We start from the raw sequence: 26,226 nt of genomic DNA, 5'->3' as shown, positions 1-26,226 counted from the left end.
TAGGCAGATGATTAATAACTGCTACACTGGGTAATTCCACCCAGTCCATTATAGAAATATCCCTGGTGGTTTATTTTTGGGTAATCATTTGCAAAGTCTTGTTCCCCCACCACCGAGTGGTGAGCCACTATAATAGCACCTACTGAACCAGCTCAGGATAGCTACTCTGGATCACGGTATAGTACAGGGGTTGTCAACCAGGGGTACGTGTACCCCTGGGGGTACTTTGAAAGGTCCCAGGGGGTACATGGGGTTGGGCGGGGATGGAGCGCTGCCTCACAGGAACAGGGCTGGGGTGGGGTGAGAGCAGGACCGCACAGACGCTGCACTGGCGCCGCTTTGCCGCTTGCCACACCCCTGCTTCACATCTGGCCGCTTGCCACTCCCCCCCTCCCTCCCACCATGTCCGACTGCTCCCCCTTTCCCCCCCAGGGGTACACTTAGTAAAAAGGGGGCTGCCAGAGGTACACGTATTAAAAAAGGCTGAAAACCCCAGGTATAGTATATATAAGAGTACAAAATTGTTCCATTACACCGGTAGAATGGACAGAATACTAGAGCATGTACAGAGGGAACACTTTTGTGATGGCACTGCTTAGACTAGACAGCCTAAAAAAACCTTTTCCATACTGAACTCCATCGAATGAGAGAGATATTAATGCCCATTTCTTGTTGTGATTTAACATATAATTCAATATTGGAAGGCTGAGGAACATCATAGAAGGTGCTACATGCGAGAAGAATACAGTGGTCATTTACACGTGCCATGTGGATATGGATAGGTGAAGACAACCTAGTGGCTTGCCTGTCCCAAGTCTTTTCTCCTAAGTACTGTAGAATGAAGGTCATAAGACCTAACTGGTTTGAAAGCATGCTCCTTTTTTGAAGTGGTTTCTAACCTGTTTCAGCTACCAAAAGAAGAATAAAAATGTAAAAATGGAAAGATGTAACCAGCTGTGAAGTCTGTTCCTCTTGTGTAAAAGAGGCGAGAGGAGAGAGATTTGAATGATGGGTAGTAACAAGGGGTAGTGTGAGGTCTGAGTCTGGGCAAGTCCTGCCTGCCAGAGTAAGAAGCAACACCTTCTCTGGCTGGTGTAGTCACAGAACATTCATTTCTCATCTTCCTGGGGTTTTCCTTATGCAAACCCCAGTATTTCAGCTCAAGATCTTTTTGCCTTTAAAAGTATTTTATGAAAATAGAAATAAATACACTTGAGCAAAATTAGTGTTTTGGGGAAAGCGGTGGCCAGGACAAATAGGTTTGTTAAAGCATAGTTGGAAGCAGGAGTCCTCATGGAACTGAACGTTTGGTGGTGGGGGAGCAATGGCAGCAGTTGCCGCTCTCCTGCTGCCAAACTTACAGCCCTGTGGGGAGCCCAGCAGGCCAGATAGCACTCTGGATATGCATGCAGAGGTAGTCCAATCTGAACACACAGGGCTGGATGGGGGCAATGTGGGCCCCAATCCTGCAGCTCAGGGCCCCATGAGGTGGTGCAGAGCTATGGGAGGTGGTGTGGGGCTGAGGGAGGCAGTGCAGGACTTTGGGCGGTGGTGTGGGGTCTGATCCTGGCTCACAGGGTCTGATCCATCTTGTGGACTGGCCCTGAGCCACATCTAGTTGGTGCCAACGAAAGGTTGAGTACCACTGAATTGGTACAGTGGTTAACCTGCCACATCATTGGTTAACAACCCTGACAGCAACCCTTCCTCAGGGCTCCATCTTGGCATTTTTTCTGTGCTCAGAAGTTATTTGTATCACTAGAGCTGTGGGTCTAGAATATATCTAATGGTGGTGTTGATGCAAGAAGACAGTTTTTTTTGCAAATGTGTAGTATAATTATGGTCTGCTGTTGGTGCTGATGTCCCTTTTTGTGTCTGTGAAGGTACAAACCCCGTGAGAAGCTGAAAGTCAATTTTGGCACTCCAGAATTCTTGGCTCCTGAAGTAGTGAACTATGACTTTGTTTCGTTCCCAACAGACATGTGGAGTGTAGGCGTCATCACGTACATACTGTGAGTAAGCCTCTGTGGGGTTATGGTCATGTCATTATATGCTGTATAAGAAAGGCCCGTGGAAGGTATTTGCCATGCTGGAATTCAGCAGACTATGCGAGCCCATTGAGGGAGTGAATTTTCCATGCTATACTCACTTCATTACACAAGAGAGGAAGCCAGTGCAAGGGACTATCACTTGCCATGGGGCTTTAAGAACCTGAAAGAACGAATCTGCATTCTAAATATCCCGTTTTCTCTAGCCTTCTTCCTGCCTATTTAGTCAGTGAAAACAAATCCGATCAGATTAGGTTTACAAAGACCAAGTGATTGGTTGCACCAAACATAATCAAACTTTGGTTTCAATCAGTTATTGAGCTCTGGGATTTATCATTTGTTTTAAATCTGGACCCTTGGGAGCCAGATCCATCAATGCTGTTTGGACCCAACATGCACTTGCTTGTGGGGAGGGGAGAATTATTGCTGCCTTGTGTGGAATTACTCAATGAGCCTGTTTAAATTCACTTTGTGGGGTTAAAATTCTTCCATGGGTTTAAACTTTGCTCATCTACACAAGCTGTCTAACTCTAGAGGCACTGACATGACTCTCTTTTCCTTAGCTGTTTTCCATGGACAGGGTAACTTATTTTAAGTTTATGGGGAAGTCAAAAAAATGGAATTCGGTGATAAACTATTGATTAAACGCATCTGGGCTCAGAAACAAACTGAAGAAAATCTTGTATTGGACAGGACTGCTTTGAATTCAAACTCAGTCTGGACATAGACCTTGAAACAGTGCAGCTCACAAGCATATGTGTAGTTTTGGGTTGATGAATTCCAGCATTCCTAGTTCTAGCTTTTCTGGGTACTAGCATTACTAGCTGGCAAAGCACTTAAGTACCTGCTTACATCCTCCAGGAATTCAGTTTCTTGCAAGGTCATTAATCTTGATCTCTGAGTTGCCTGAGTGGGTTGCTAGAGAGCGATGAGAAGCATTACTTAGCTTTATTGCTCCAGTGTGTTCACAGCCCTGTTAGTCCAAGCAACTAGGAACTGAGCCATGAACCTACCACAGCAGGTGTTGCACTGCTCCTCAGCACAGTTTCTAGCTGAAATAGTCATGTCTGTGTTTCTGCTAATGTAATTCCAAAGGAGAGAAGCATAGTGAGGACACAAAGGAGAAATACACATTCCACATTTACTTCCTGCCCATTTTCCTCACTCTCTGTTTTTATTTTTTTAGACTTAGTGGCTTATCTCCATTCCTAGGAGAAACTGATGCAGAGACAATGAATTACATAGTGAACTGCAGTTGGGATTTTGATGCAGAAGCTTTTGAACAAGTATCAGAAGAGGCAAAAGACTTCATTTCCAAGCTCCTTGTGAAGGAGAAGAGGTACCTCCTCAGTTTGCTGTAATAGCTTTACCAATTATAATAGGTTCTTCCTGGCTAAATTTATCCATCATGGCCAGAAGTTAGTCACGTGACACTTCTTTTGCCATGTTCATGTCTACCAGGCAATGTAGTGGTGACCCAGACTTTTTCTGAAAGAAGAATACAATTTATCTTGCTCTAGGTAAAACCTGTCATAGCTACTGTATTGGTTGCAACAGGGGTAGAATTGAGGGTAGAAGTGATCACTGGTGTTTATTGGAGCCTTTCTCATATGACCAAGAGCTAGTTCTTCTGTCAGTTTGGCTTCTCTACAATGCACAAAAATTGGAAAAATATATGTTGTTGTATTTTAAGAAACAAGGAATCAAGATGTATGAGTTATGCAGTTTTAAAAACTGCATTAGTCTCCAGAGAAGTGCCCTAGATGGACTTGAAGAAGCATTTGGGACCTTTTTTCTGTGCTTGGATTATTTCTCTCAACCCCCACTGAAACTAAAGGGAAGTATATGTATTATATTGCAGCACAGAATTTGATTCAGTGCATCCAGTCCTAATGGTGGATGAAGGCTTGGAGACCTATAAAACCATGACTCATGAATGGGATGGATAAAGTGACAGAGCCTGATGGAAATGGCCTACTGCATGCCTGCAAGGCAGTTGATAAAATTGCTCTTTATATTGCAAGTGAGAATCATCTTGCTGATTGTCGGATCTCTAAATCAGTCAACCCCAACACAAGTGGTGTGCAGCTATTTACATTTGAAACAGAAACTACAAGTATCTCCTAGAATAGGGGTGTCAAAGATGTAGCTTGGTAGCTACATCTCACCCACAGAGCCATATCATTCAGTCTATGGGACTCCAAGGCCCAGGAATTCAGGGGCAGGGTGAGTGTTGTGAGGCCCGTCTCTGACTTCCAGTGTTTGAAACCCCACTGAGGACATGTTCTTGTTGAAGGAGTGAGCGATAGCTGCATTCATCCCTGCGGCTCCCTGCTACTGCTAGCCCCACTGTCAGAGGAGGGTTCAGATTTGGCCTGTGAGGGGTCTCATGGTCTGATTCCAGGCTGGGGAACCAAGGGAGTTTAACATGCCTGCTTTAAATTGTCCTTCTTATCTGCTGAAGCCAACAACGCAGAATGTGGTTGAATTGGACCTTTCTAGCTGGTTAAGGGAGGAATCCTTATCCCATACCTTTGATCTAGGTTTCCATATGGATGCTGTCTTTCCAGTTAATTGACTAGGCATCTGTGTGTCTGTCTGAATATACAGCAGGGAACAATCTTGTATTGCCAGGGAGATGGGTTAGATACCAGTGTTAGCTACTATCTCTGTGTATCCCTGTGTTCTTTGATTCTCTTGGCAAAGTCCCCCACATACTCCATGTGTCCTGCCATTCTTATTCCAAAAATTGCACACACGCTGATGAAACTGCAGCTGCTCCAAATAATATAGCAACCAACCTAAACAGTGCTCAGGAATAAGGGGAGAGGGGAAGGGTTCATGTCAGTGTAAAAGGCTCCCATAGGACTCCGAGCACCATGTAGAGGGTAGGAATGCAGGGCTGCTGTCTGTGCAGGACCTCTGCGCCAAGGTGAATGGTATTTTTGTGTGTGTTTGTCACATCAGTGTCAGTGAAAAGTCGCTGAGCCTTTCTGCTGCAACTGGCCCAAGGAACACTGTGCAAAGGACAGCAGAGGTAACAGTGTGTTTTATATTGAGGCCATTTGCAATCTGTGTTTTCCGCAGCTGCAGGATCAGTGCAACACAATGTCTGAAACATGAGTGGTTAAATGACCTGCCTGGCAAAGCCAAGAAATCCAAGCTCCGCCTCAAGTCCCAGTTGTTGTTACAGAGTTACCTGGCACAGAGAAAATGGAAGGTAAAGAGACACATCCTGGTAACTGCACTTGCACAAAAAAATATGATTGCACAGGGCAGGTGGAGCCTTATTCTTTATTCACTGTGAGATTATTTTCTTTTAAAAATGGGGATTTTCTTGTACGTGCAACCTTGGGAATTCTGATTGCAGTTATAGATTTGACTGTTCACTCCCCTTTTAAACCACAGTTTTCATGTTTGATATGTTGGTCCAAATTTTTTGCTCTTATTTTTGATTGGTGTCCCAGAAATAGGTGTAGAATTCTAGGGTTCAGAAACTTTGGACACCTTCTATGCAAAATCAGGGTTGCAGCTGATTCAGTTTTATTATCCTGTCTTCATTGTATAGCAAATGTTAGAATGAAAAAACCCTCTTCAGAGAGAGCTAACACACCAATCATGACATTTTTAATTTGTGGGAAGTTGAAGGAGACCTAATGAGATCTGTTCCATTTTTGACTTGCTGCTGAGAAGAGCAAGATCTTGCTAATGATAGTGACCTGAAGACAAAACCTTATTTGCTTTTTTAGACTCTCAAATGTATTGTCTCTTGGGTTGAGACCTTTGCACTTGCATTTATAAAAAGCATCATCCTCCCAAGGTATATTGTTACACATTTGTTAACTGAGATGCAAGCAGCCTTTTGTTCACAGTATAACCTCTCTGTTCTGCAGCCACAAGCGTGTCTCTAGTACAAAGCATTTCGTGACTCCCAATGGGAATGATTCAAGTGTCATCTTCTAACATCTTTAAAACGATGCTAATTACAAGCAGCTGCTTTTCCTTTGATCATGCTGACACCTTGAATGTCCAAATTGCTGCAATTAGTGTCTCTATGTGTATGTAGGTAACAGAGTGGCTATTGTCCAGAAAGGGATAGGATGCTGAGGGACCTTTTTGTTTGATTCATTATGACTTTTTTTCAGGGGATTTATTTACCTAATATCCCTGTGAGGGAGGAAGGTCAGTGTTATGGTCAAGGTAACCCTTTTCATAGGAGCTGCAGAAGAATGGGAGTGTACTTTGAGTTAACTGACTTCTCAAGGGTGGCTGAACACTAACAGTACAAGAGGGGAGTTTTACTGTGGATTATCATTCTCTCCGTTCTCACTGAGGATATATCCTGAGATTTTCATAAACTAGTGTTCTACTTTGCTGCCTCTTAGTCGATACAATTACACTTCCCATCTTTAATTTATCTTTCCAGTATTTACAGAAATGTTAGGTACAGAGGTCTGGAAGCTAGGAAAACTGGGTTTAGTTTCACCCTCAAAGTTGCCATTAGCTCAGTTACGCTCATACCTCGTTTTTTTCCTGTTTTGCTTACAGAAACATTTCTACGTTGTGGCTGCTGCTAATAGGCTGAAGAGGTTTCAGAGCATGGCTGTCAACCTTGCGTAAGCTGCTGTGGAGGATCCAGAATCCTCAGAGCTGCAGAGGAGGCTGAGACAAAAGGACTCTGTTTCCTATGGTTTTCCCCACCTTCCTTTCTGTACAATATTTTGATTTCTGGCCTCTCCACTTGTTATGTATCACAAGAGTGCTTAGGTTCTAGAACTGCCTTGGAGCCCTACTTAGAAATGGTTTTACTAATATTTATGAATTTAAAGGCTTTCATAATTATTTTCTATTTTACAAGCTTACCAGCTACTAGCAGTGATCCAGAAATATGGTTCACACGACATTAACTTCTGTTTAAGATCAACAATTGAATGGGACTGACTTTTTTTTGAAGGCTTTGGGCTTTTTTATACATGTTCGGGGGGAGGGGGTGGGGGCACTTTAATTAGAGCAGTTCTTGAAGCTGCTGTAATGAAAGTGCCTGGAGCGTCTCATGTATCAGTGTCCCTGTGCTTCAAAATGGCAGTGGCGGTGCTTTATCTAAAGGTCATTGAACAAGCTTTAGTTAAAGCACCCCTGCTGCCATTTTGAAGAGTCGGGACGCTGGTACATGAGATGCAGAGGCTGGCTGGACCACGGTAATTACTAAGCTCCAGCAGACTCAACTAATCAAGTCTGCTTCAATGCGCTGTAACTACAGTGCATCAGAGCAGCCTCCCGGCTCGTGCACAGGCATCCATTCTGCATGAGACTCCTGAGGGTATATTATGACGGCAAATACTAATGTCTTGGTTTCCCACTCCAAGCTGATGGATACCTTAACATTTCCTAAGCTAGTGATGTGCTGTATTCTGAGTTTCAAAGTACTGCCACAGCACAGGCAGGACAATAGTTTTCCATAGACCATTGTTATCTATACCAGCACAGCCAAGGACAAAGATTGAGGCTGGAAAATGCAGGTTGTTTTAGCTTTCTTCCAAAGGTATTTGATTTTTTTGTTGTTCTTTGCACCAAAGCACTGTCATGATGCATGACTACCAGTCAGAGTAGAATGAAGTGTTTTTTTTCTGCCCTATCCTTTAAAACATACTTTACTGCTTTCAGATGTATTTAACATATGGTTATACTGGTGCAATTTAGGAATGGTGTGTCCACTGTTACTGTAGTTTTGTTGGTGGGTCGAATTAATGGAATAGCTCTGTACTGAGGTGTGAATATAGGTTGAGCTGCCACAAATGAAACCCACAACCCGGTGACAAATCTGGTTGGTGCAAAAAGGTACATATATTTGTTGTGATGAAGTTTACTTGAAAAGCTGATGCTTTGGAACATGTGAAATGTATTTCATTACTGTGCAGCTGCTCTTGGAAAGGATTAGTGCACTGCTAGAGTATGACTCTGTTTCAGTCATGAAGGAGCTGTTGCCCTTTTCCAGCTTGGTTCTTCTACATTAAACCTTTTTCTTCACAATACCAACTTACTTTGTTTTTTAAACACAGATTCTTTTCTCCTGCTTTTGAAACTGGAGCAGTACTGTAGCAAGCGGCGGGGGGTGAGCAGGGCAACCACCCTGGGTGCTGAAGTGAAGGGGCACCAATAGGCATTTCCCAGCTGGGGCAGGGGGTAGACCGGAGCTGTGAGTGGCTTGTTTGGGGGCACAGGGGCAGCGGGAGGGCGACTACCACTGCTGAGTGCACTCCTGGACACGTTTGGGGGGGGCGCATGCTCTCTGGATCTGTGCGCGGGGTGTGCACTACTGGAGGCTTGCCTTGGGCGCCGAACTTCCTTGCTATGGTACTGATCTGGAGTCACTTCAATAGTTGCTGTATTAATAGCGTTACCTTATTGTTTAGCTGACATGGCTTATAGAGGGGCCTAATATTTCTAGATTCTGCACGGTCTGTGTAAGAAAAATAGAAACTATTGTTTCTAATTGATGACCTAATTAAGCTCCCATTGACTCTTTATGAATGTTAATGTTAAACCCACAGACCTCTTAAAATAGATTAAATCAGTCTAAATATCTTTTTCAGCTCTAGGACTTTTCCTTTCATTTTGCAAGCGAATTTCAGCCTTAAGAGCAACTAAAATTACATAAGAGTATCTTGGCAAGGTATCACCTTCTGTGAAGGCCTAAGTTTGTTCACATTTTTCCTCCACAAAGACATTGCATGCTAAACGTGGTTCCCTTTGTCAGTATATTTTCTAAATTAACTTTAATAAATAGCATTAAAGATGTGCCTGGTCTTTTTCTCAAACTTGAAACACCCAAATAAGTGCAACTGAAGGGCAGTGTTGGTTCGATTTTTGACAACAGAATTCTATTGGACTTCCTGCGTTTCTTTCCCTCACAGGCTCTGTGCAAATATTGAGAGATTTTTTTTAAAGGTTAAGTATTTCATTTTACATCTATTTTTTCTGAGTCAAAGCTCCTAAATCAGCATTTTCTCTGCTCTTCAAGCATTTGTTCTAACTTTCCTTCCTGAATCAAGCATGTTAACCTGAACCAACCCATGTGCTAGTTTATGAGGGAGGCTTCTATTTGCATGCTTGAATATTAAGAGGAAAAGAAGAGACATGAACATAAGTAGCTGTTTTAATGTCTAATCTGCTCACTACTATGGCAGCCACAGCCACTTTCTTCCTAGTTTGTAGAGAGATAGTGGGTGAATGCCCTGTGACACCTGCTTTGGCTCATTCATGACTACTTTAGCCACTGCAGAGAGCAGGGTGTGGCTGTTTCTGGACATGAGGATCAGGAATTTAATTTCTAACATGAAAAAGCCCCTTAAAACTATGTAATTGGCATGTGCTGCTATAGTGGTATTGATTTCACCCTTTCACCCTGTCTGTCTGGTCCCAAATTAGCTTTTCTATGGTGTTCTTTCAATTGATTTCTGGAGAACCAGCTTAGTTCTTTTATAGACCTCCTGTATTTTCTCCTTGTTGTGCCTTAAAGGATTTTTATACTGAGGCTCCTAACAGAGGCCTTTAATCAACTGATATATGGAGAGGGATTAACATTGAGTCTCTTCTATGCACTGGCTCCTTCACTCAGCATAAAGGGACCCTAAATCCTGCAGTTGCAGCTTCAGATGAATTCCCCTGCTGCTGGCAGGCATTGTGGAAAACTTACCTCTGAGTAAGTTCACAAACCTCAGTAAAAAGGGTGTTTGGGGGCATTTATGATTATGCAGCCTGTATGGCTTTAGTTAGGTTTTCAGGGCTGTCCGAATGGGGGTGTGTGGTGGGATCTGACATCTCAGGTATAGAAAGATATGAAGGTATCTACAAGTTCTGTGCTTTAGTTACGCCTCATACCTATGCAAACCTGAGACAGGTCTGTCGCTTCATTCTTGTATGAGTACATTTGACAGTAACAGCTTAGTTGTACATTTCTCCTGGGCTGTGGCCTAAAGCCATTATCCCCTGGTTCATAGATCTGTTCCAGCTGAGTTGAAGTGTCCTTGTAGTGCTGAGTACAACCAGATCTCAGTCACCTAGCGGCAAGGGAATGCTTCTTGCAGAATTCCAGACTCTTTTCAGGACAGGTAAGAAAAGGAAATTCTGTATGACCCCTGCCATTAAATGTTGTCTTCGGGCAGTTACCCTGGTTCCAGACCCGCCAGGTAGATCACTCTTGGAACCTCCGACTGGAAGCTCCCCAGCAACCCCTTGTGGCAGACGCTGTATTTCCTGATGATGGGCAAATTTATCAAGAGGAACCTGTGGTGAGAAGGCCCCTGTATTATACCTTCCATTTAGGCAGTTAACCCCATTACTAACACAGCATTGTTTTGGGAGGCACACATGCAAAAAGATAATCTTGCATCTTACAATGGAGGCTAACTAGTAAGAAAAAATCAGTTGGACTTTAGCACGACGGAAGACAGGTAATTTCTATATTTAGCTCAAATTGTCCTTTCTTTGGATCTACCCAAATTGATTTGCCTTAACAGGATTGAAGCAAAAATGTTGATACAGCTGCTTTAAGGCAAAAGCACTCTGGTGTATATCCAGAGGCTGCGGGGGCCTGGAATAAGGGAAAAAGAGTCCTGTCTTGAAAATTTCAGTAGGTGAACTTCCCTTTTATATCCCTGCAGAAAAGCTTAACATTTGTCCTTCACTGATGCTGTTTTACATCCATGGGGAATAATAACCTTTGTGACTTGCATTTTGTGTCTTTGAAGTTACTGTGTTGCGGATGGTGCTGGTATGCAAGCTCACTGCAAGATGGACATAGAAGAACTTGGCTGCTTGTCAGCATGGAAATAGGAAGATGGAATATGGTCACTCTGACCCTGAAGCAGTAGAGATAATGCAGTTAAATAAACTGGCCAGTTCGATGAAGGCACATAACAATATGGAAAGGTGTTTGGTAGACCACAAATCCACTTAGGAGAGATGCACATGAGATTGCCTTGGAATAAGTAACTACAGAACAATGATCACTTCTGGAGAGAGGAGTAAAGCACAAATAAAGCTTCCAGATCTACTTTTGAGGCAAAAGACTGTATGATGTGGATGCAGCTCTTTTTGTTTTGAAACATTTTATTTTGGGGTGTATGTTGTTCACACTGACAAACCGCCTAACTGATCCTGATAAATAATGCATCCACAATAGAGAGAGAGGGGGAATAATATTCAAATGTCCAGATTTGTTTTCATAGGAGAAATAATCCCCAGGTTTTCAGTACAATGCGCTCTTGTGATTTTTTTTCTTCAGAGCATAATTAATACAATCTGTAATTTAGAAAAGTAGGATGGAATTATTTGGGCTCAAACAGTGGGAACCTCTAGCAGGTTATTAACAGGTTTTCTTCTGATCTCCTTATTGTAATTAATTTGATGTCTTGATCACTCCAAAATTTTTCTTTCGTAAAAACTCCTAGAAGTTTTCATTATGTCCACTTAGATTTTTGACCTTGATAGTATTTATACAATCAAATGTGAAATCAGATGATAGAAGCAATACTGGAACTATAAAGACACGAATTCTTAAGAAATCTTCAGAGTTGCATACAGAAATAAAGAATTTTTATTGCATCTAAAAATCAGGTGGGTCCTATTGTGTACAGCATTATAGATCATAGAAGTTAAATATTTCTTTGGCAGTAAAAAGAATTTTGCTGTCCGACTTCCTTGTTTCTGTTTTGCTGGACTCAAGCTCTTTCATTCTGGAAACCTCATTCCCCTAGAGGTGGTAATTTACCACACTCAGGTATACAGAGCTCCGTATCGTCTCAGGGGATACTTAATGCTACATCAGAATTTGACCAATTTATTGATTAAAAGTAATGAGAGGCTAATCCATCTCCCAAATACATGGTCTGCACTGGTCCAAGCTCTAAGCAGCTTTCAGACTTGGTCTGTGCAGCAGTAAAATGTCACCATCGCGCTGGTCCCACATACTAAAAACTAGGTACTAGTACATACTTGAAAACTAGGTAAATTGCCTAGCAATCAAATAAATAAGAATGGCTGCCATCACCCCATATGCTACAGACAGTCACAGCAGAACAGAAGGGGATTCAAGTTATGAACCAGTAGCGGTGATACTGTTTGGTGACCCTCCAGGGCCTGCAGTCCCTTGAGCCTTAGTAGCACTTTCCAGGATCCTCTTCTTCCATTCCTCGTAGTCTTGTTTTGGGTCAGTTTCACATTTCTGCCGCTTACATGGGGTGTCAGCTTCATCTTCAGCTTCTAGGAAAAGAGAAAACTCTACTGTGCATAGTACAGTGTTTAGAAAGAGGAATACAGATCCTCATCTCTCTGGACTGTGCATGCACGCATATGCATGTTTTATACACTGAAGCATAAAGGCTAACACCTTGGCTTTCCTAGGGTGTTTTTTTAAAACTCAGCCTGTAGTTTACATGCCACTTGCTTCCTCTTTTGAGTGGAAAAGGCTACACCAGTCACATTAGGTCTGCTCAATAACTAAATGTTATGGTGTTTCTGCTAGGCACTCAACACTTTCAACATTTGGTCACAGGTAGAGGGGAGTGGCTTGTTAGGCATAAAAACTTAGGACCCATGTAGGATATCTGAAGGTACTAAGCAACAGCTGATAAACAGAACTGGCTCTGTAGATCTGACAGTTTCACAGTTAAGACCGAACTTACCTTGTTCCTTCTCGATACACTGAAGCAAGGTCTTTGGGCTTTTAGTTGGTGAAGGTGTCAATGCATTGCAGTCTTCTTTTAAAGAAAAAAAAGTGTGTTTTATTTTTCGGCAGTGACTGAGGCACTAAAGGACCTAGCAATGGGAGAGTTCCTGCTTTAATTCTATACTCAAACACTTCTCTCCACCCTTCCCAATAGCTCACCGTTGTTCCTTTCCCTCCCCTCTTAAACAACTTACTTCTATTAGTTGCATCCACAAAACATACTGGGTGATGTCCATGTAAATGAGAACAGCACCTCATCTAGCCTCCAGTGGAAGTGGTAAACAGCAGAGGAGGGTTTTTGTAGAACAAATTTTAGCTGACCCCTAACTGCTAGCCATGGATATGGAAGGGATCTAAACAAGTGAGCAAGGCTTTTTGGATTAGCTGAAGTGGTGGCTACGCACACATATGCAGGAGAAGGTTGGGGCCTGGCTGTTTTTACCTCTGGATGGAAAAAAAGTTCCAGCACCTGATATTATGGGAAGTAGAGGTGCTTATGTTTTTTACATTGCTAGGATGCATGAGGCAAGACACAGGGATCAAAGATGGTTGAGAGAGTATGGCGGAGAAAGGGAGAATGGTGGCAGTCAAAGATTGCAGTTTGGAGTGGGGGAGGAGAGACGGTGAGAGAGAATTCAGTTCTTGGTCACGCTAGAGTTTAAGCCAGTGATTCTCAACCAGGGTGATATGAGATCCTTTGAGGGGCGCTGCAACACCTAGCCCCTGTGAAAGGAGACGCATGCTGGCTCCCGCAGATGCCCCTGCCACTTGCCTCTGAACCAATGACCACTCTTATTCCCTTCTGCTGCCTGCAGGCACACTTGCCTCCTTCAGGGGTCCAAAAACCTATCCTTTCAAAAATCCTGCCAAGCAGCCCCTGACATCCTAGGCACTATGCATCACCTGCTGCCATACTCTCAGGGCTGCCCTGTCCACTCTGCTACATGGTAAGATCCCTTTAAAAATGCTGCAGGGTGCAAGAAGGTAGGCACTGTAAGAAATAAAGTGTTCTTTAACTGGGGCGCCACTGAATTCAGACAATTATCGGGGTGGTGCCTTGCATCTTCAAAGGCTGAGGACCGCTGGTTTAAACAGATGCGATATCCTGGAGGTGTGAAACCAGCACTGGTAAGAGATTGAACTGAGGAACAAACAGGTTGGTTGGCAGAAAGAGCAGCTGAAATCATGTGCACAGACACAGTCTCCCAAGGAAAAGGTGAGGAGGGAGACACCAATGTGGCACCTGAGAGAACCTGTATGTTACCGATTAGCTTGGAGCACTTACTGCTGATCTGCTGACTTAGCTTCTGCAGCTGGCTGCACAACCGGTCAAATAGCACCTTCTTCACCCCAGAGGTAGCCACCAGTTTTTTCTTATCCACTTTCAGTTTCAAGCATCTACAGGAGAAAGCGAATTTATCTTTTGAAGAAAGCAGAATTCAGTCAAGTGCAACTCAAGCCAACCATGACAGTAAGTCACTGTGGTGCCTGGAATCCCCCAGTTCTAATCCAAGCTCTGCTGAGTGACTTGCATTGTGACTTTGTGCACGTCATTTCCAGTCTGTTCCCCTCTCTGAGTACTGGGAGCACCTGCCTTACAGGGAAGCTGGGATGATTACATTATCCTGACAACGCTAGAATTCATAACAAGAAGCAAAAACTTCCATGTTCAGTTGGAATTCCAGAAGGAAAGAAAACATCCAAGTTGTAATTTGGCCCAGAAATCTGATGAATAATTCTACTCCTGCACAAGTCAAATGGACTTTCGTACGTGCAGTTGAGCATTTCTTACCGCAGCAGGTGAACAGGGCCTTTCAATCCTATGGTGGTTTGTAAGGTGACTTAGGCACAAATCTTTCTGACAGAGGGGAGCTTGTCACGAGCGGTGAAAGTTCTGTAAGGGTTTGGTTTCTTCTGTGTCTGCTGAACACTAATTTTCAACCCTCCCTTCAGAAGGCTTGGTGGCCCAAAGACTCGATTTGCCTTTTAGGTGAGAAGGCTGAAGGGAAGGGACACCAGTTGGAGCTTGTCAATTTTGAACTTTCAACAACATCTTTTTGTTGGTGCTCACAGCGCATCACCCTGTCATCTCCGCTTGAAGCAGCATCTCACTACAGCTCCAAGGATGACTTTGCTGCATGACGAGCTTGAACTGCTGCACCCCCAATATTGTATCTAGGTTTGGGGGACAGAGGCACTGTATAATGCAGAGGTGGCCAACTGGTGGCTTGGGTGCCACAAATATCATGACCAGCCTCCACATGTGGCATGCAGCAAACTGGGGAGAGAAAAGGCAGCACCATGGCAGATAGGGTACAGATCAAAAAGCTGAGCAGCAGACTGGGGATAGGGAAAGTGATCAGAAGAAGCAGAGTCTTGCAGACTGCTTACAGTCCCTGCTGCAAACCTGGTAGGATGGGTGGGAAAGGTGCTCTCACTTTCACATTGTGGAAGTTGTTTCCTCTTAAAAACCCAAAGAAATTCCACATAACAGAAGTGAGAAAACAGAAGCTCTAGTTATAACTCTCTTTGCTCCCTTTCATGAAGGCCTTATGGTCGCCGTTAACTGGTCCCACTTCAGGAGGGATGTGGACAACAGTGGGAGGGTCCAGAGGAGGGCCACCCGCATGATCCGGGGACAACAGGGCAGACCGTACAGTGAGAGACTGTGGGACCTGAACCTGTTCAGCCTTCACAAGAGAAGGCTGAGGGGGGACCTGGTGACCGTCTATAAACTCACTAGGGGGGACCAGAACGGTTTGGGAGAGACCTTGTTTCCCCTAGCACCCCCTGGCATAACAAGGAATAACGGCCACAAGTTGTTGGAGAGTAGGTTTAGATTAAACATCTGTAAGAACTACTTCACTGTCAGGGCGGCTAGGATCTGGAACCAACTTCCAAGGGAAGTGGTGCTGGCTCCTACCCTGGGGGTCTTTAAGAGGAGGCTTGATGCCTACCTAGCTGGGATCATTTGAGACCAGTTTTTTTCTCCTGCCCAGGCAGGGGGTACAGACTTGAAGATCTACAAGGTCCCTTCCAACCTGACTTCTATGATTCTATGAACTGCATGATCGCCCAACATTTCACACAGAGCTACGTTTGCGTCAGTGCTATCAGCTCCCGTACCAGATCCCTGGGGTCTGTCCTCTCTGATATCACTGTCTCAGCAGTGGCTTCTGGTGGAGAATGCAGCAGGAACTTGGCCATCCTTAAAAAGGGCTGGGGTTTAGGCAGGTGGTTGACACAAAGGGCAGATAACTTTCCCAGCCCTAAGCATATTAAGTCCCATTATGGTCTGTAATAGCTAGATCAGAGGGGCACTCAGGGTGGTGTGAGCCTAATTTTTGGCATGCCTTGGCTGATGCACCTTGCAAAGGATGTCCTATGACTGGCACAGGTCACTGACAGATAACAAATATTAGCAGTCATCTGCAATGCTTGTCACATATTAGTGGCCAGTCTTGGGAACAGCCACTGAGCTCCTGTTCTTGTCGTCTCCCTAAAATTCCCTTTTTTCCCCTCCAACAACAAATGCTATCCAGGCCTAATACTTCACTACAAGGAAAAGACTGTTCTTTGGCTGTCCCAAGAGTAGAGCAACAGGATACAATTCACTACCCAGAAAGTTCAGAAGATTTAAGACATCCTGGAGGCTGGGCAGGCAATGATCCCACCAATGTCATTCAGCACTGATGCAGGCTTTCAGTGATGCTTCCCAGGAGACCAAGGTGGAGTGAAATACAGGAATGTGACTTTTGTGTCCTTCCAGATCAGCTGGTTAAAGGCCTCACCAGGCTAAACCCTAGGAAGGGCAAATCAGTTATACCTACCTGCACGCAGTAAACAGTGCCGCCGTTGTAAACAGAGGTTTTGATAAATCAAGATCCATTTGCTGTGCTTCAGAGAGACTGGATTCATACCTAGAAAACAGCAATAGCATTTACTGAACAGCTAACTGACTTCAAACAAAGCTGCTGAAATTAACTGGTTACATGCCACTTTGCAGTCAAGCAAAAGCCCAGTATTGAATTTGCTTAGCTCTTTGCGTCTTACCTAGGCACAAATATCATCATCTGCTTCCGACTGAGAACAAATGAGACAGATGGGAAAGAAGGGGCTCGCCACCCTCTTGAGCTGCTGCCACGGTGCAATTTATTTTAAATTGAGGAATCGGGCAAAGGGGACAAATAGAATCAGTAATCTTTTTTTCTGCTCAGCTCAGTCAATAGAATAAAGTACTTCATGCTTGTAAAGAACTGAGGGGACTTTTTGGGTTCATCTCAGTGCAGAGGGCCAGGTCTGTAGTTCTTAACTACTCACTCTCCACTGATGCTTTCACATAGATTTTAGGTATGGCCGAGAGCTTTGTGCACCTCAGTACTGGGCTGTATTTCATTCTTCATTATGCATCTACCTAAGGGCCATTTATTTCAATTTACGTTTGTAAGAACTATTGTTTAAATACATTGGGAAAAGTCTCTAGGTATTCTGGTAGCCTCAATCTTAAAACAGGATGGATGCATGAACAGCTTTTAAATATGTTAAGCCACCTCTAAGTGGCGACTATTCTTTATACAAAGAATAATGACATTTCAGCAACTGCTCGTGTTACTATACGGAAGAGATTTTTAACAGATGAGACTTGTGACTGTAAAGTCTTACTCCTCTTCCCTTTTTAAAAGAAAAGCAAGATGCATCTTGGACACATTTCTCTAGCCATGGTGATGTCCTTCCTATTGTGCATGTGTTTTAGAACTGTGATGTTTATTGAGAAAGTGGTACAGGTTGGTTTAGATGAAGGTGATCCACAGGAAGTAACATGGTGCTGCAAATAAGAAAGCGGACTGAGAATCAAGAATTCTGCCTTTTATTCTCAGTTCCACATTAGCTCACTCCAATACCAAGCAAACAGCAATCTAAGATTTTAGATGTGGGTTGCTAATGTAGGCCTATGTAAGTAACCTAATTTTCCAGTTTTGCTGGGCACTCCAACTCTCTCTGAAGTCAAGTTGATGAGAGACACAGATGTTCCATATGATCAGGCCCTTAGCAGGTATAAAGGGCATTTTTAAGAGTAAGTTCAAACTGATGGACATAAAAAGATCTTTAAGTTCCCTACCTTTGTAATAATTTTGCTGCTGTGTTGATTGCCTCTGTGCAACAGAACTGGACAGCCAAGTCTCGGATTCCCAGACTGGAGTTCGTGCCTAACAAACACTCAAAAGACTTCATGCAATTCTGATAAGTTGTCTTGTTCAAACCGGAGAGTCTAACAAAGTTGCTCTTTGGAAGAAGAAAACCCACAAATTCCATGGATTAGTAGAATATTTCTTCATTAGTAGAATATTTCTTCAGTACTTTACCCAGAGAGCTGGAATAGGTAAGTTTAAAACCAGTCTCTCTTCTTAAAAGGAGTTTAACTGTTGTGTGTAGTGGCTGATATTGCAGTTTCATTGAGGAAACAAAACAATTAAATTGCTAAGAAACATCCCAATGCAGTGTCACCAGGGCATAATTACCTGAATGTTGGGGCTTGCTTTTCCTAACTGTGTGGAAAGCAACACAGCCCTTCCCCTGCAGATGCTTTTAGGCAGGGGTCAGCAACATTTTTGGGCAGAGTGCCAAAAAGACTTGCAACCTCAACTTGTATGGGGCAGATGACAGAGGAGCCGCGAGGGGCCCAATCCCTGTTGTGGCAGTGCAGCCCTGGCCCTTTCCCCGCTGTCTGCCCCAAGGCATGCGTGCTTGCCACAGAGCCCTGGCTACTCGCAGCAGGTGGTGGGGAGGCTGCAAACAGCTGCACTGGTGTCTGCAGAGCCCCAGCTTGGCTTGGTGGCAGCAGGTGCATGTATGCCTTGAGGCAGACAGCAAGGAAGGGGTCAGGGCTGCATTGTCACAACAAGGATTGGGTCCCTAGTGGCTCCCCCACTGTCTGCCCCAAAGCACGCAGGCCAAGCAAAACCCTTTGCATGCCATGCCCTGGCATGCATGCTAGAGGTTGCCTACACCTGCTTTAAGGGCTAAAGAAGCTGACTTTGGAGCATTTATGTAGGGCAGCAGTTTTCTGCCCTGGCAGTTCTAGACGGGTATCCACAAGCTTCCAACAGGGAGACAGACATGGAGTCACTGGCCTTTAGCATGTTTGCTTACAGTTAAGGAAAATGGCTTGCTGTCCTTCAGTTACTCTCAGCCAGGGTCTGTAGTAGACAATTTTTACTAGAATCAAATGTCCAATGAGTAAGAAGTAACAGCAGAGAAAATGTCCATCTCAAAAGGAATGAAACACTGCCTGCTTACAGGTGTGGAAATAAAAAAATCCCACCACTGTATTTTCAGCTTGGTGTGCCCCTGCACTGAGAGCAGTGCATGCCCAGAAGAGGCACTGTGTTAGTTTGACCTGGCTCTCCCAACATCTGTATAGATCGTGTGCTTCAGCAGGGTTTTTTGCTGCTTTTATCTAATAGCTGATTGAATCAGCTATTACACAGAAGTGCCAAAAAGCCCTGCCAAAGTGCCTAATCTATACAGAGCTGGGTCAAACTAACACGCTTCCTCTTCTGATAGAGTACTTTTCTTTCCCCTCTATGTCTGTCAGTGCCCCATGACTTTAGTCTCCAATTCTGCATCAATGAAAAGTGGAATAGTACTGGTCAGTAATCTGATGTACAGGAAATGTTACTTATTAGACTTCCCTTGGTGATCTCATAACGTATACTAAAGAGGATCCCATTTTATTGAAGCTAGTAACAGAGAAAAGAGAATGAGGGCACATAAGGCATCTTACTTTGTCTACTGGCTGCTTCATGAAACTAGCTGCTAGATCCAGGCACATTACCGCATGGCTTGTGGCTGTCATTTGAGTTAATAATCCCGTGCACTTCACCTGGGACAGTCGCAGATACTCTTCAGCTTTTCTGGAAAGAACAGACATCCAAAAAATTTGTTAATGCCACTGCGATGGTGGATGTATTTTATTTTCATCTGGAAGATGCAAACAAGCAAACTCAGGTCAGGGTCTTGTAGGTGAAGATACAAAAGTTTAGACAAATAAGATGTCAGTGAAGTGTCTGGAACTACTGAGAGTGTTTTGGACCGTACCACCTCACAGCTGAGCAAAGAGGGAGTCCGCTTAGTTGAAAGTAATTTGAACACAATTCCTTTATCATGTCCCTTGGACTAGGTACAGAAGGACTTGGAGAGCCTAGATTTGAAGACAGGCCTTAAGTAATGCACACATTTACATTGAAACCACAAAATATTCATATAACGTAACCGCAGCAGGTTGGCGTGAGCAGCCTCTGGGTGATGAAAGCAGGTGAAAATCTGAAAAAGAGTCTTAGCATGTCCCAGGACAGGGCAGCTGGGCTCTATCCGGGAAGCAGGCTTGCCTCCTGCGTGCAGTGCTGGCGGCAGGCCCTGAGGGAAGCGGGGGGCTAGCCGGTGCTTGACTGCATGAGCACGTCTTTGACCTGAGCAACGCAGGGGGCACTTCTCCGGGCAGTATCAGCCACCCCCCAACCTGCAGCCGCCTCTGCTCGGGCGGGGGAGCCCAGGCACACGCGGCCACTGAAAGAAATCAAGTGAAACGGCAGGAGCCCGCTACGCAGAGCGGAGCTGGTCAGGATCGGGGCCCGGCAGGGGAAGCAAGGCTGATCAGGCTGCAAGAGAGGTCAGGCGGGGAGAGCCTGGCTGCTCTAACGTGGGGACCTCTCGGTGCAAGCACCGCAAGCCCGGGGCCTGATCCCAGGGGCGAGCAGGGGGCGCTGCAGCGGCCTCGTTACCTGATGACTGCGGGCTCGGCGATGCCCAGCCTGGGCGCCAGGCGCCGGATCACACCTTGCTCCATCCCGTGCTGCAGCGGCCTCAGGACACCCGGACACAGCTCTCCTTCCCGCCACTCGCTATGGCCCCGCCCCTTCCGAACGCTCGCAACCTGCCGGCCCCGCCCCTTCCGAACGCTCGCAACCTTCTCCCAGCACCGGCCCCACCCCTTCCGAACGTCCGCAAGCCACCGGCCCCGCCCCTTCCGAACGTTCGTCTGGGTCTGTAGAACGCGGTGACGTTCCTGGCTAGTAAGCCCGCTGGCTCCCTGGGTGGTGGCGCGTTCCTGATTCCGGTTGGTCGGCCCGCCCGCCGGTCACTATTCCTCGGAACCAATCAGCTTCTAAGCGCTGAGTCGGTCGCAGCCGGCCAATGAGAGAGGGCCGTGGCGGGCGCGGGGCGGGGCCGCGGGGCTGCAGCGTCACATGACGGAGCGGCGCTCGCGGGGTGGTGCTGGTGGTGGAGGCTTGTAGCGGTCGCGGCGTGATCATGGTGAGCGGGGCCGGGCATGGCGCTCGTCCCCCGCCAACTAGTGGGGTCCTGCGTTGCACGGGCGGCGGCCCGGAGGCCCTGCGTGGTGCTGGGAGGGGACTGAGCTGGGCCCAGCGCGGGCGGTTGGCCTGGCTTCCCCCCCGCTGCCTCCCCGGGCCGGGGCCTCCCCCTGTGGGCTGCTGCTCTGGGGTGATGGACCTGGGGGTAGGGGCCAGCCGGGCTTAGTGTGCACAACTGTGAAATGGGTCTGAGCCCTGGTGGGGGCAGGGGGTGTGCACTGGGACCGGTTCTCTGCTGGTGCATGTGCGTGAGGAGCTCTTCCAGGCCAGGGTGGCAGCAGGCCTGTGCTTGTGCCTGGTGACCCCTGTGCGCCAATAGGAGCAGGGCTGTGGCCAGTGCTGGGTGAGGGAGGCCTTGCTCTCTCCTGTCTGGCCTACTGGCACCGGTTGCTTGGGATGTTCCAGAGCTCCTGTCTGCTGGGCCCACAAACACCTGCCGGGCAGGGGGACCCAAGCCCTCTCCAGCAGGTGGACAGTACTGGTCCGGTTTTGTGTGCTGGCATTGGAGCAGCCTAGAAAGGTTTGGGGGAAGGAGCCTCCTGTTTAGCATGCAAGTCGCTCTCGCCGAGTCGTGCCCTTGAATTGCACTGGGCAGAAATCTTTGCCTCCAGAGTTGTGATGCCCTCTTCCATGCGGGCCTAGGATACCTCGAGGAGTTCTTACAGAGCTTATAATGATGCTTTGGGAGGCCGACCTGTCTATCTCTGCCGTGGCTGACTGTGGAAGAGTTGATGGGCTCTAGTGAGCAAGGGAAAGACCTTGTTTTGCTGGCTGCTCATTTGGCAAACTAGACCCTGTTCTGTTTCTAAGCGTCTCAGGAGAAGAAGCAGAGTCCTGCAGACTGGTTACGGTCCCTGCTGTAAATCTGGTAGGATGGGTGGGAGGGAAAGGCGCTCTCACTTTCATGTTGTGGAAGTTGTTTCCTCTTAAAAACCCAAAGAAATTCCATGCAACAGAAGTGAGAAAACAGAAGCTCTAGATACAACTCTCTCTGCTCCCTTTCATGAAGGCCTTACGGTCGCTGTTAACTACATGATCGCCCAACATTTCACACAGAGCTACGTTTGTGTCAGTGCTGTCAGCTCCCGTACTGGATCCCTGGGGTCTGTCCCTGTCTCAGCAGGAACTTTGCCATCTTTAAAAAGGGCTGGGGTTTAAGCAGGTGGTTGACACAAAGGGCAGGTAACTTCCCCAGCCCTAAGCACATTGGGTGCCATTACGGTCTCTAATAGCTAGATTGGTTTAAGCATGATGTTTTAAGCTCCCTTAACAAAATCGTAACTCTAGACAGTCTTAATTATTTGGAGATTTGAAGGTAGGGAGTTCTAGATTTGCTTTACAAATGAGGAAAAATTTCTCTTATTTTTTTATTTTCCACTTCTAATTTTATTGAATGGCATCTCTTTCTGATATGAAAAGGGGAATAAAATTTCCTGACTTGTTTTCTTTGCCTTTCACCACTTTCATTATACCTGCTACTCCTTCATACCAAATAGCTTTCTAAAGTTCAGTCTTTGGAGTATTTGTTCTTATTCTATATAACATGGAATATGTTTCCAAACTAGCTTTGTAGCTATCTGTATATCCTAAGTTACAGGAAGAGTAGATGAAGAAATGCATCTTACAGTTGACAACATACTAATCATCTTCCTCATTTAGGGGCAGGATTGGCCTGACCCTTTAAGTGAATTCCCAGTAACTTTATGACAATAGTGTGAGTTCATGTGGAAAAACCCAAACAAAAAAACCCAACAACCCGAATATGGTATAGATAGTAGAAAAAACATATCCTACTTTAGCAAAAGCCCTGATCACCTGGAGACCAGGTTAAAGTGCATGTTTAGAAAAGAGTAGTTATTTACCTTTGAATACACTCAAAATTGCTGTTTTTGATTTACCTCTTTGATTTATCTTTCAGAAGATGTCAGATGTATCAACTTAGTACTATGTTTGATTTTTCTTTTGATTTTATGCACTATACTTAGTGTACTATGTATGCTGCAATTCTGCATTTCATAATCTTCATGTATACTCTGCAGTTATGATTCTTCTCTCCTCTTTCTCTCTCCTAAAAGCCTGTATCTTCTTGGGAAACTATGTTGTTGGGGGTGTTTTGAGGTAAAAATAATCTGATGCATGTTCCACATGGCAGACTGTCTCTCCTTAATGGTTAATACAAACATTTTTTATTGTACAAGACTGACAAGGTTCTTTGGGTAAGTCCAATATCTTCTATTCTTTTACCCAAAGAACCTTGCCAGTCTTGTACAAAAAAGTTTGCATGTCCTTAGACCGACACAGCTACAACCTATACCTTTTGTACAAGATTTACACTTTGCCAGTCTGGAAATCTGGTTAATATCCCTGTTTCTTAATTAGACCTAACACTTTTGGAACTGCCATTGAGTAATGAAACAAGTTTGCCAATGTATTCTGCTTTTATTGCTTAACCTAGGAGTCAGTAACTTTTGGGAGTGGGGAACTGTTTTAATGGAGCTCTAGCCCAGGCTGTTTTCATGCTGCTGCAGACATTGTTTCTCCATACTTACATGGGCAGAGCCCCTGTCTTCGCAGGCTGAATCCAGCCAGGGAGCTATAGGTTGCTGACCCCTGGCTCAGCCAGTTCCCTCCAACTTAACTCAAATATGTGTTTTTTTTTAAAAAAAAAAAAAGTGCATGTGATGTTAAATTGGCTAGGCAGGAGCTGAGGCTTGTAAATTCATCATGACTAGCTCTTTTAGCTGCTCTACAGAGTGGTTTCCATCTTCTGCTGTTCACAGCCAAAGATGATGGAGCTTGCTTTGCAATAGGGAAAATCTAGATTTCAAACCCCAAGTCTGCAACCTTAAGGTGCAAGTAGAAGCCTGTTCCTTCTCGAGTTTTATCAACCATGTAAATGCCTGCTCTTACAGAAAGCTAGGACTTCAGCAACGTGAATGATCCCAGAACACAAGCAATGGGGGAAAAAAACTCCATCTTTCTGTGTTTCACTTCTATTTATTTATTTTTTTTCATGTGATCCACATTTATTAAGTTTCATAGCCAGGTTTCCACAGATGCTGACAAAAAGCATGCTTACCTTGTAATCTGTCACATCTATCTGGAAGTTCCATCATTTACTTCTGAAAAATGACTATAGTGTTTCAAACAGGCTCCTTGGGTGCATCCCCACAAGCGCGCATGTGTTTTTGTTTTTTGTGTTGTTGTTTTTTTTTTTCCCTGGGGAACAAATCCCAGTGGCACATTGGCCCATGGCAGATTGCCATGGGTGGGATAGGGGAGGTTGGGGCCGCACATAGGCAACCTAACCTGGGGTCCAGGGAGCTTCTTGGGGCTGTAACAAAGTGATCTGGGTGTGTGGAGGCTGGCTGGCAGCTGGAGCATAGATAGCTCTGGCTGGCCAGGCTCCAGTTTCAGGTGGTGCAGGCTGCAGCCATGTGTGCTGCCCTGCTTTTTTAATTAAGATACTGGGATTTTTCTGGTGTCTAATTTTGGCTCCATGTTGCAAATATCTAATGCGGAGAACCTTTTGACCTGCACTGCTAACGTTTTGTGGTGCCTCCAAAAGCCTTTGAGACGCTGCAGAATGTACCTTCCCACTTGTTTGGATGCACCACTTGTGTTCAGTGTGAATTCCAACTTGTGCATCAGTGTAAGGTAGTTAAGGTTTATTTGCATTTGTGACCCTCCAAGACACCCAGAGAGAGTCTTTGGAAGCCTGAGGCAGAAGTACTTCAGTTAATCAGGAGCTAGATGCTTGTTGAAGATTAAAAATCCATCTCCATTGATCATTGCAGTAGCGCAGGGATGTCTCTCTCCTTTTTTTTTTTTCTTTCTTTTTCACTCCGTGACCTTTCAGGTGATATGGGGTGAATACATAAATACAGGAGCTCAGAGTGGTTGCATTAGGTTTCAAATCTCTTTCTGTTCATTTATTGGCTGTTGCCTAAACAAAGCAATAACCTCATTGTTATGCTCTTTGCAGTCTTGAATGCAGAAAACCTGCAACACTTGTATGAATGTTCTGCAATTCTATCTTCAGATGCTAAATCAAAAGAGGAAGTTGGGAAGCACGTTCCCTAGTGTCACTACTGGTATTCAGTTAACTGTACTGCATCCAGGTCATCTTTGGATGTGGGAATTGTGGATTTATTTTTCCTTTCTTTATTTTTACCTCTCTTCATTCTGGGACGCATTGAGCAATGGATTTACAAGTCCAGATCTGTCTAGAAATGTATCTGGTTCCAAGTACTATTACCAGGTCTTCAAATGGCTTATCTTGCAGCGTACTGGCTGATTGTCACATAAACCATCTTTTGTGCTGGTTCCTTTTTTTTTTTTTCCTCTAAGTCCTTGTTAGTATCTTTTTCTTCAGGGTCTGATTACTGTCCCCCACCACTTAAGGTGTCAAAGATGAAGTTCAGTTGTTAAATAAGCTAACGGTCAGAATCCTTTGTTGCTGTAGCACTGGAACAGTGACTTGTCACAGAAGCTTTATTTTGATGAATATGATGACAATGGAAACTGTTTGTCTGGATAATCAAATTCTTGCATCTTCCTCTTCAAGCTGACAGTATTCATTCAGTAGTGTTTTTGCTGCTGGAAACCAAAGGAATCCATTTTCAATTTGAGACAAGCGTGCATCCTTTGTCTTGATTGACCTTGTGCATAATGTTTACCCTTTCTTGTAGACTGAAAAAGACTGAAAAGCAAAAACTGGTTAGCCCATTAACATCTGCTTCAACAAATGCCCTCCCTGGCCCACCTTCCGTAAATCCAGCTTTTACTAACCAAAGCCCTAGTTATTGAGAAATCAGCAAGAAGCAAGTAGACATCCAGTGAAAGAAACTACACTAGCTAGCCATGGCCAGTGATCCCATTTGTTTTTCTATTTTCTCTGAGGCTTGAGAAGGCAAGCCAATAACCTTTATGTATTTACTGTTGTTGTTTTCTTAATTAAACATAAACATCTCATTTTGCAGATTTAAATTTTAGCATTGAAAACCTTTCAAATGTTTATGTGAATATCTCTCATTCAGAATGAAATGGATGTTTGGAAGAGTGATTTCCCCCCCTC

At 44.8% G+C, this 26,226-nt stretch overlaps 3 protein-coding genes across 4 annotated transcripts in view; 2 read left to right on the top strand and 1 right to left on the bottom strand.

Annotated features, from left to right (window-relative positions):
• LOC109289569 (myosin light chain kinase family member 4-like) overlaps positions 1-7,087 on the top strand; it is a 58,883-nt gene extending 51,796 nt beyond the window's left edge. Inside the window, exons 10-13 of one of the 2 annotated variants that reach the window (XM_019505649.1) lie at positions 1,884-2,012; positions 3,235-3,387; positions 5,136-5,268; positions 6,597-7,087. In XM_019505649.1, coding sequence (XP_019361194.1) covers positions 1,884-2,012; positions 3,235-3,387; positions 5,136-5,268; positions 6,597-6,668 — 487 coding nt within the window. In that variant the 3' untranslated portion in view covers positions 6,669-7,087. The other variant, XM_019505650.1, reaches the window with a different exon arrangement.
• A 4,544-nt stretch (positions 7,088-11,631) lies between these two features.
• Positions 11,632-20,704, bottom strand: ORC6 (origin recognition complex subunit 6). The gene is made up of 7 exons (XM_019505648.1): positions 20,559-20,704; positions 19,562-19,691; positions 17,897-18,060; positions 16,608-16,697; positions 14,063-14,175; positions 12,734-12,808; positions 11,632-12,311 (listed from the first exon to the last, which is right to left on the bottom strand). The coding sequence occupies exons 1-7, from the start codon at positions 20,621-20,623 to the stop codon at positions 12,145-12,147; spliced, it is 804 nt and encodes a 267-aa protein (XP_019361193.1). The 5' UTR covers positions 20,624-20,704; the 3' UTR covers positions 11,632-12,144.
• Positions 20,705-20,990: 286 nt separating this feature from the next.
• The window catches only part of VPS35 (VPS35, retromer complex component), a 47,750-nt gene continuing 42,514 nt past the window's right edge, over positions 20,991-26,226 (top strand). The window contains exon 1 of the mRNA XM_019505647.1: positions 20,991-21,090. Within this exon, the coding sequence (XP_019361192.1) occupies positions 21,088-21,090 (3 nt within the window). The 5' untranslated portion in view covers positions 20,991-21,087. The remainder of the gene's footprint in view (positions 21,091-26,226) is intronic.

The sequence above is a fragment of the Gavialis gangeticus genome, unplaced genomic scaffold, assembly GCF_001723915.1.
Source record: "Gavialis gangeticus isolate Ggan-Ray unplaced genomic scaffold, GavGan_comp1, whole genome shotgun sequence".
Lineage (NCBI taxonomy): Eukaryota > Metazoa > Chordata > Crocodylia > Gavialidae > Gavialis > Gavialis gangeticus.
This window is presented reverse-complemented; position numbering and strand designations above follow the sequence as displayed.